This window comes from Thermobia domestica, chromosome 14 (genome assembly GCF_964235325.1).
Source record: "Thermobia domestica chromosome 14, izTheDome1.hap1.1, whole genome shotgun sequence".
NCBI classification, from domain to species: domain Eukaryota; kingdom Metazoa; phylum Arthropoda; class Insecta; order Zygentoma; family Lepismatidae; genus Thermobia; species Thermobia domestica.
The window spans coordinates 187,672,305-187,682,989 of NC_137467.1; the positions used below are offsets into that span (position 1 = coordinate 187,672,305).

Here is a 10,685-nt window from a genome sequence, read left to right on the forward strand (position 1 = left end):
AAATATGTATCTTCAATGGGGCTAGAAGCTTACTAAGGTTTGGCAACCGCTTTTCAGATTTTGGTAACAATTCCTGTATCTGTCGCATCATGTGAAAGGCCTTTCAGTAAAATGAAGCTGATAAAATCATACTTGCGCTCCACAATGAGTCAAGAAAGACTCACGAATCTGGACATTCTACCAGAAACGAAATACCATCTACTTTGGATATAGTTAAGACTTTCGCACCTACCAAAGCAAGGAAGATAGCATTTCTGAATGTTGCTGGAACGCAGTCTAATAAGGTAGCGGAACTATAGTCGAAAGTAGTTTCATGTTTCAGCTTAAGACAATTAAAATACAAAAGTACCAAAATAATAACAAAAAACCGTCAAGATCTGTCAATTGACTGGTGATTGAAGGTAATGAAAAGTAGGATGGTAAAATCCGTAGTAAAAGTCTGTGTTTACATATTTAATCTACGATATTTCCCCAATTATTAAATATATTCAGGATTTTTTTGTTGTAATATATTCTAATACTAAGTTTGTTAGTAAGTGGTAATGTAAACAGTCATACAGGACAGAATAAGAACATGATTGAATTATTAAATACAAAAAATATAATCACAAAACAAATGTTCAATCTGGAAACAATAGTTAGAAAAAAACAGAAAAGAAACATTCTAGTGCTTAATTTTCATTGATGTTTCGGCAAAAATAGTGGTACTAAATAGATCGTATATTATCCCTGGAAAGAATCCTAGTAAAAAAATAAATGAAGACACGCAGGAGAGAAATCATTTCTAGCAATTATTTACTGATAGTATTAAAAAAAAAAGAAGTTTAGGTATCGTGTATGATTACTGGAGAGAAACCGAATGTTAAAGTGAATGGCACTAATTGTAGGAAAACAATCTTGTCAAATAAATGTAGCGTAAACTCAGACTGGTGAGAAACCATGAATAAACTAAACCATATGAAAAATGCAACAGGATGAACACCAAAGGCAAGAAACTGAACAAGAAATTTCTACAGAACATAGAGCTTACATCTAGAAATCCCATCGGTTGTATTATTATTTACAGTTTTTTTTTTAAATATTAGCTGATTGTTACATTTTGTACGTAAATATATCTCTAAATGTACTATTAGGAGCATTATTTCCACTATTCCATCTAATTACAGGTCGCGTTTAAACTAGGATAGTATAGGTGTACGATAAATTCTGAATTCGTTATTACGTTTTGTTTGTTCTTAAGATATTGTTATTTCTGTCGTGGGTTGTAGTTTCCCTAATCTCTAATACATTTTCCATCGTGTACTTTGTTTGAAAATGAATAAAAAAAGAGACAATTACGCAATTATAGCCCTGGTGTGATCTTATTTTTAGATACCAGCCTGAAGGCGATTCTCAGCATTAAAAAATATAGATAGGGATGCTGAATGTCACCCCATTTATTTAATATATCCCAGATTAAGATGGTTTAATCACGCACACCAACGGGAAAGGGGGAGGAGTAAACAGGAACAATAATTATGCAAATGAATGTCAAAAAAAAGCAGCGTATAAATCATGATTGTTCGAGAAGGGGCTCCGATCCACTTCACTGACCCCGAACCCCAGTTTGACTTACGCCGCCACTCAGGACCAGAATACATTTTTTTCATATCTGAATTTTTTTTCTGTACGAATCTTTTGTACTACTTTATTATTACCAGACTGTACTGTAAAAATGTTCGTTTTTACCTGCCATAAATTCGAAAAAAAGAAAGTTGTCCTGTTAAGTTTACGTGAACATAGCATTACCATTGATAAATTTCTATAAATTTTAAGATTTTCCTGTACGAATGTTTGTACTGCATTTTTACGGATACTAACTTAAAAGTTTTCGTTCGTAGCGGTCGAAGAAATCGAAAAATAAAATGGTCCTGCTAAGTTCACGTTAAATTCATTGTTTACCAGCGAAATTCAAATATATATATTTTTTAATCTTTCGAGTTTTCTCCTTCTTTTCTGCTGCTGCTTTATGTATCTGGACAACACGAGACAGTATTGTCAAAATGCTCTTGTATAATTTGTTCCTCTCCGTGGGGAGTGGGAGTGATACATCACTAGCCAATCGTATTTGTGACAAGCGGAAGGATACAAATATTTTGTTTATCGGAGTTTAGAGGTTACTCTGAACAGGGAATAGAATATAATTTTCTAGCGACTGTAAACTACCGAGAAATCATGTCACGAGACGCCACTGCTCCTTTGATATTTTTTTACCTTTAAGGATATCAATTTCCTTCCTCTGGTTAGCACATCTTCGTACCGTTAGTCTACTTCAGACTTACAGTCAAAGTTGGCTCGTGATAAAGTGAGTATTGCTGTATAACATTTAACTACTCGATCATAATAACGGAGTAATTAGAATTGAAAATCACAAAGCCACTAAGCACCAATCTAATAAACAGTAGATGGAGTAAATTCAAGCCACTTTTGCAGTCACAATTAAACGACCACAAAAGCTCCCTCCGGGACACCAAATTAACTTCATCAAACATCGAAAAATTTCACCAAATAAAAAGAAAAAAATCACAGCGATAAATTATTAAATAAACATCTTAATAACTTGCACAAAAAAGCCTAATTAATACACTCACTTTTCTTTTGGCCACTTGCTTTCTCAACTATATTACATTGTATCCAACACGAAGACATGCTGCATAATAACAATGTGAAAACTACACGTCGAAACAATCTCGCGCGAAACCAACACCACAGCTATAGGGCAAAGAAACAAGCAAAAGCCTGGCAAGGAAGACTTGTTCTTCAGGGTTGGAAACTCTCTCACTCTCGTCATTATCGTTCTTTCTTTCTCCTTTTTCTTTCTCTTTTTTAATAGAACTAAATACTTAGACACCAGGTAACAATAACAAACGTTAAACTATCGTTAAGATAAATAGAAATCTAACCTTAATATTTTATATATACTGATTACATATCAATAACATTGTGGCTATTAATACATTTAACATAATTTTCAGCATTTATTTAGTCTTCAAGGTGCAAAATTCCACTCAATCCGAGTGACTCCTAATTCGAAAAGTACCAGTCATATTTATGTAGCTGATCCGCTACAAAATACAATCTAGCATATAAGAAAGTGAAGCTATGTATGAAAATGTAAGCCATAAACGTATTTAAAAAAAATAAGTGAAACACTTTCAAAGTGGCACTTACATTATTTTCTACAGTTTTTGTAAATTTTGAGCTACCCTGTTTCATTGGTCTATGAATATCTTGAACAATTCAAATATAATAATTTTTAATTGTCATTAATTTATCAGGGGTATACTGATCATCTAGTTTATTTTCGTGATGGGTAGCGGTAAAGTCATAATTGTTCGAGTACTCACCACCCTCGAACCTGTTCTCAGGAGAAGGCTAATGGTTCTGCATCCCTTGACCGCAAATAGAAAGCCATTTCCATCCGTTACCTTATCTAAAGGAGTACATAACCTCGGTGTTGGTTCCCATGTCTTGTTCTTTCTGCCCTTCCAAAACGGAACGACCAAAATCACTGAGCAACAACAGAAGAAAGAAAGCTAAACGGCAATAGATTTATGCTAATTTATTACCTGTATTTTTTTTGATTCATTCTTATAATGGAGGAGATGTTGGTAGAGTTTCTCTGAAAATATTTGACAAAGGAAGGGCTTAAGCCCCTAAGAAGGTGTTAAGCCATAAGTTGCCCCACAGATAAAATAGGTAAGAGAATATTTTTAATGTTTTCTGGTTAACATATTACACATGCCCGGCTCCTTATTTTTGAAATAAATTTTGTAGCATCGCCATCGTCTATTTTACTCTGGTACTGTAACGGCATCTATGACTTGTTGTCACATTACTGAAGAGTTCCAACATTATTTATATTAATGAATGGATTAATTTGTTATGGAGGAGAAACACACTTATGTATTTTAATAGTCATTACCGCTCTTCTGTGTCAGTACCGTAACAAAAATGTATGTTGCGTTAATGACAAAATGACTATAAATCCCTATTGTCATTGTTCATTGTTAAATAACGACCATCAGGTAAGTTGGACAAATATAATGCATTAGAGCACAATGTAACTTCCTAAAAAGATTTATGATTACAAAGATCCTTAAAACAAAACAATCTTTGTGGTAATGGCGTTGAATAAGAACACTCACCCAAACGTAGAAGTTTGAAGCGCAATAAATATGTTTTACATGTGAGCTGTCGCGTACGTCCCACACAACTAGGATGTCAAATCGTTCTTAACTTGTTACTTCTTCAATCTTGCCAGATTGAAATCGATATATAATTGAATTATCAACTTTCTGCGGTGATGACATGCTAAGCTGGAGACTTAGGTTTCAGAAACAATAAAATAAATATAATTAAAGCTGGAATATTTTATTCATCGGAGTAATGAGGAGCAATGTATATTCTCTTCAATCTGTCGATTAGTTAAAAAATAAAATATTCGAAAGTGACACAAAGCTATGTATTTTGAAAATTTGTTAGTGAGAACAAGTTGCGGTAATGACATTTGCATAAAAACTTAGTTTTTAAAAAACACAAAGAATTGATGCTAATATAAAAATCATATTGTTACACTCGTAATAGTTCATGAGGAATATCAGGAAGACAAGTGTAACAAGTATTTTTTTAAGAAGTACAGTGAAAAATTAATGGGACACGTTTTTACCTAATCAAATATTCACCCGGGTAAGAACACGTACCAAATGTTGATTATTTATACAGTATTCTATTAAAATATAATTAGAAATTTCGTCTGCAAATTTTACAAATATGTGCATTAGTATAATTAATTTGCAGCAACTTATTAAACTTCAAACGAAATAAACTTCTTGGACATTATGTAGAGTCGTTTTAACGTTCGATTAGCGTCGTAGTAAAGGTCTGACTACTGCAGGAAACATAACTTAGTCAAACTCTCTAGTATGGCACTAATCACCTGCCAGAACGATTCTGCATAAGGCGACTTGAGTTGAAACAAATTCATTTACAATAGAAATATTCACAAATGAAAACCAAATTCAAAATAATAGTTAAAATTAAAGGGAAAGATGGCAGCACAGGCATTCCGTATAAAAGTATAGAAATTTACTCAGATCAGATACAAAATTAAAAGAGAGAGCAATTTCTCTAATTGAGAATAGACATGCTGACAAAAATCATTACCTTTATGATAATCTTGCATTCTTTGATGTATTAAATTTGTAAAACATAAAGTCGGCCACAGATATACATAATTAAATCTCTTTCATATATCTTTATGAAGTGGTAAGCTTAGGGACATACTTCGCTGGTTTCCAGCTTTCCCATTGGAGGCATTGTTTTCTCAGTGTCAAGTCCAGGCTGTGATTATTACGTATTTGTGGACGCAAGTACGGCAAGTCTCAGCAACGGGCGAGAGAGTGGGAGAGATTAAGGATTTCACTCGAGTGGAGACTGCGTTACCGTACACATTAGTGTACATATTTTTGGAAGCTTAGCTTCATCATTCATTCATTTCATCTTTTCATTTCGTTACACTGTTTTACTCATTACCTACACTGTGACTTATGGCGTCCCAACCTGTCATTGGACAACATTCTGACTTACCACCTATAGCACCGGAACCTTCTTGCTCATCCGGGAAACCGCTTAGACGACGTTGCCATTCTCTGGAAAGGATTTCTAGCAGTCAGGGTTCATCAGCTCGCCAACGTTCTCCTGTTGCATCCACAAAACTACCACCCGCTAAACGTCAACATAAGCTAAGCGATGCCAGCTCTGAGGCATCCATGATCATTGACATTCAGGACGACCACCAGTTTCCAAACCTGCCTCCTCCTAGTCGACCAACCATCCATTCTTTCTTACTTCAGAACTTCGATCCTAAATTTTCAAATCCCAAGCTACTATTAGTACAAATCACAAAATACATGCCGCGGGCGAACATAACTCAAATAGTCAAGACTAGGAATGGCATGATTATTAAGACGCCGGATCCAGAGTTTCTCCGTACGACACGGAACAAGTGCAGTTTTGAGATCTTTGGCCCCAAATCAACGATGACAAAGCTTAGCGACCAACGCCCGAAACAGCCACCACCACCGAGGAAATCACCAACATTGTCTGTTGTTATACGCGGGGTGGATCCGAGCTATAGTGACGAGGAGGTCTTTGAAGAACTTAAACTGGAAGGGCACAATATCATAAAATGTATCCGTATCAAAAATGATCATGGGTTGACCTATATGGTGCGGGTTCTCACAAACTCACAACAAACTATCGATGAGTTACTCACCCGTGGCGCCTATATCTATAAACAACGCCATCGTGTTGAACCATCACGCACCTCCGCTCCTTTACCCATTCGCTGTGAACGGTGTCAGGTCTATGGTCAGCACTCTACTTCCCAATGTAAAAATCCGTTCAAATGTGGTTATTGTTCCGGCCCTCACCCTACAAGAAGCTGTACAAATTTACAATCACCTCCAACTTGCTCCACATGTCAAGATCATTCTCACCCTACATACAGTTACAAATGCCGTTCCAAACCAGCTCCTGAACCAACAAAGCCAGAGACTGTGGCACCATTACGCATACCGGACCAAATCCAACCACCCACCAATCCAGCTTTACAGCAACCTGTAACTGTTCATCAGCTTCTCACATTTCTTACCTTCTCGCTACAAAATATCCATCCATTCCATCGAGATCACATCGCCCAACAAATTCAAATCGCGGCTAAGGCAATTTTCCACGCCAATATCTATCCAACATATTCCGGCAATGTCGTCTATTATCACTCAAATGTACTCGAAACTGAGGTTTAACAGCTATCCTCTCACCATTCCCTGCATTATGGCGCTCTCCTTTTTGTTCTTAAACATCCGTTCTTTACCACAGCATAAGCCGCTTTTCGAAGCACTTTTACTCGAAGAAAAAATCCATGCCTTTATCCTTAATGAGACACATCTCACAGCCAGATTGTCATGCCGCATACCTCGCTTCCAACTATTACGCCAAGATAGCACTTTTCCTGCTAGGCGAGCCAACGGGGGAGTAGCGATTGGGTTTTCACCTTCTATCCCATTTCGTAGTCACTCTCAGACTCTGCCTAATCTTCCAGAATACCTTATCACATCATTATATTATCAGGAATTGTATGTGACTGTAGCAACTATATACATCCGTCCTGGGCATGATATTCCGTTCAGCTTCTTTCAGTATATTTCCAATACCTTCCGCACTTACATAATTATGGCAGATGTGAATTTACATAGCCGGACACATACGCAACGGGACAGTTTCCTCAACTACATCACCAGTCATACCACTGGAGTGACTTTGCCACTTCCAAAACCGACTCGTCCCGCGAGTCAGACTACTCCAGATATAGTTATTGTTTCGAACAACATATCACATCGTAGCTGTGTTAACGTTCTTGATCTCATTGGTAGCGATCATGCTCCAATCAAACTAGACATTCAGACTCGTGTAACTACCACTTCTCAGTCTTCTCCCCGTACTGTCTATCGTTACGATAAAGCAAATTGGACAGCTTACAGATCGTATCTTCAGGATCATCTTCATCATTTACATCCACCAGCTACAGAATCAGAACTTTCTGAAACTTTGGATTCTTTAGTCAATGCTATCCATAACGCCACAGACGAATATATCCCTAAGTCCACAGTTTCGACTTTCCGACCCTCTTTACCTCCTCAATACTTACCACTGATCAAACGGTCCCGACAGTTTTATAGAGATTTTGCTGCCACTGGCAACCTTGACTCTCTTCATCATTACAGGCAGTTGCAACGAACGGTGCACAACTATCTTAAGGCTTACAAATTACGATGCTGGGTCAAAGCTTGTAACAATCTCGGCTCACTTTCACATCCCACTCAGTATTGGAAAAGATTCCGACAGCTTACAGGTCAAAATACTCGTACAACATATCCTATTATCGACAACAATACTCCGCTGCACACTGATACAGACAAGGCCAATGCATTTGCAAGATATCTCCAGGACATCTTTACGCCTCTCGCACCTGAAATTCCACATCGTTCTCATCCAGTCGACAAACTCAATCTGGATTCTCCTCATCTACAGCCTAATGTTAATCACACTCTGCCTGAAAACCATCCTCTTACTACACCGATCTCTATATCTGACATCAATTCAGTTGTAGCTCACAGACGTAATACAGCCCCTGGCATGGATTCTATTACATATAGACACATTAAAGAAAGTCCGTACGTAGTATTATATCTGCTTTGTCACATCTTTACCTTTATCCTTCGCACTGGCTTTGTACCTGCTGACTGGAAAACTTCGAAAACTCTTATGTTTCTCAAACCACATAAACCTGTTGCTTCTGTTAGCTCATACCGTCCTATTCAACTAACATCGACCTTCAGTAAAATACTGGAACGCATCATTGTCAAACGTCTTCATTCATACCTGGCACTACACAACGTCATTCCACTCGAGCAAGCTGGTTTCAGACCTTCTTTCAGCATTAATGACCAATTACTCCGCCTCTCAAATTCCATCTATACTCACTTTAACACAGGAAACCCGTCCTGCTTGGTCCTGTTTGATCTCGAGAAGGCTTTCGACAAGGTCTGGCATCCCGCTCTCATCTATAAACTCAAACAGCTCCGCCTGCCTATTGCTTACCTTAGATTCATCTTTAATTTTCTTAGCTGTCGATTGGCTTATGTCTGTATCAACACTAGTTTTTCATTTCCTATTTTTCTTCATTCTGGAGTTCCCCAAGGATCGGCTTTGTCGCCCTTACTATATATTCTATTCGTTTCCGACTTCCCAGCAATCCCAGATACTGTTAAGCTCTTTCAGTATGCCGATGACACTGCACTTTTTGCGACGGGCAAAACAATTCATCAGCTTAACCTGGCTCTCCAGGATGCTATCAATGCCTTTGTTGATTGGTGCTCCCACTGGAGACTGATAATAAACCCAGCAAAAACTCAATGTATTGTATTTCTTGCCCCGAAGCATCGTTCACGTGTACACCGCAACCCAACACTCTTAAACCTTTTTGTACAAGATGTACCTCTAAAACCTACTCGCAGTGTCAAATATCTAGGAGTAACCTTCGATCATCAACTAACCTGGAAAGCACATCTGAAAGATATCTCCAAGAAGGCGTACTCTCGCCTCAATCTTCTGAAAGGTCTTGCTGGAACTACCTGGGGACTCCATACTCATACACTTCTTAACACGTACAAAGTTTTCCTCCGCCCGATTCTGACGTTTGGATTTACAGCTTGGATATCTGCTCCGTCCTCTTACTATGAGAAATTATGCATCTTGGAACGTCATGACTTGCGAATTGCTTATCGTATCAAATTACCAAGTCCCACTCAAGATCTCTATCATAGACTTACATTTCCGCATATCTTATATCATTTAGAAACATTACGCACTAAATATATCACCCAGCGCCTGCACAACAATCATCCACTTCTTCAACAAACTTTTGACGATCATGCCCGAAGTACCTCCCCCGTTGCCGCTCTGTTCCCTCCACTCTCATTACTATTCACTTTGTACCATTACACTCTACATCCAGACCACCCTGACGCCGTCTACTACGAGCCATACACTACAGCCGCTCATCTACCTCACATATGGCCATCATATGCACTGTGACACCTTCTGTACTAACAGGGCTCCTCTGTCCTCATTGATGCCTAGCGCCGCCCCTAGGCGAGAAGATAACCAGCATTTGTTCAACTAACAGAACCTATGTGTTGTAGTGAGTTTCGCACTTCATTTCATCATTCCATATCATATCACTTACAGTTATGGTTTTCTGCAGTGTATGTATTTACCTTTCCTCATGATTATGGTTAAAGGCCATAATGACTATTAAAGTTTGAATAATAAAGTTTTCTGTACCTACCCATAGCCCAGCCATTACTTCCTGAACAGCACAATATGCTAAACATCTCTTCCCCTACAGAGGGCGTAACCCTCTTCGGGTAGTAGCTAGCGTCGGCTAGCTGGCAAAAAAAAAGTAAGCGTAGGTTAAATATTAACTCTTCCAAAACACAAACCATAGTTTTCTTACCACGTCGACGCCGTTCACGAGTGCATCGAAACCCGAATCTACTTCGCCTTCAGGTTGATCTTACGCCTATTCCAGTTTCAAGTACTATTACGTATCTCGGTGTCATTTTTGACACTCATCTTACCTGGACTCCACACCTCAACAAACTCATAGGTCAAGCGCAAAATCGACTTAATCTTCTCAAAAGATTAGTGGGTACAACCTGGGGATTAAGGGCACGTACCGTTCTCAATACCTATAAAACCTTCATGCGGAGTACATTAACCTACGGACATACAGCCTGGGCATCTGCGCCATTAAAATTCTATCAAAAACTTGCTATACTAGAACGCCATGCTATACGCCTAGCATACCGCATAAGCCTACCGCATCCAACACGTTTACTTTATGAGATGATCGATTTTCCGCCATTATTAACGCATCTTGAACAACTTCGTATACGTTACATCAGCAAACGTATGGCACAGCCCCATCCTATGATACTTGATATACTCCGCTACGACCGTGACAACGATGCACCACCAACTTTCATTGACACCCCTCTCCAACACTTCATGACATTATA

The 10,685-nt window shown here is 38.3% G+C and overlaps 1 protein-coding gene across 1 annotated transcript; it reads left to right on the forward strand.

Moving 5' to 3' along the window:
* Window positions 1-6,876: 6,876 nt before the first annotated feature.
* Window positions 6,877-9,699, forward strand: LOC145670170 (uncharacterized). Its single transcript, XM_081738545.1, has 2 exons — window positions 6,877-8,221; window positions 9,461-9,699. Exons 1-2 carry the CDS (start codon window positions 6,877-6,879, stop codon window positions 9,697-9,699), a joined length of 1,584 nt encoding a protein of 527 aa, XP_081594671.1.
* The last annotated feature ends 986 nt before the right edge of the window (window positions 9,700-10,685 follow it).

Coding starts and splice junctions, on each gene's coding strand:
- LOC145670170 (XM_081738545.1), top strand. CDS start 6,877: ATGGCGCTCTCCTTTTTGTTCTTAAACATCCGTTCTTTACCACAGCAT. Junction 8,222..9,460: donor TTCAGTTGTAGCTCACAGAC/GTAATACAGCCC, acceptor TATATCATTTAG/AAACATTACGCACTAAATAT.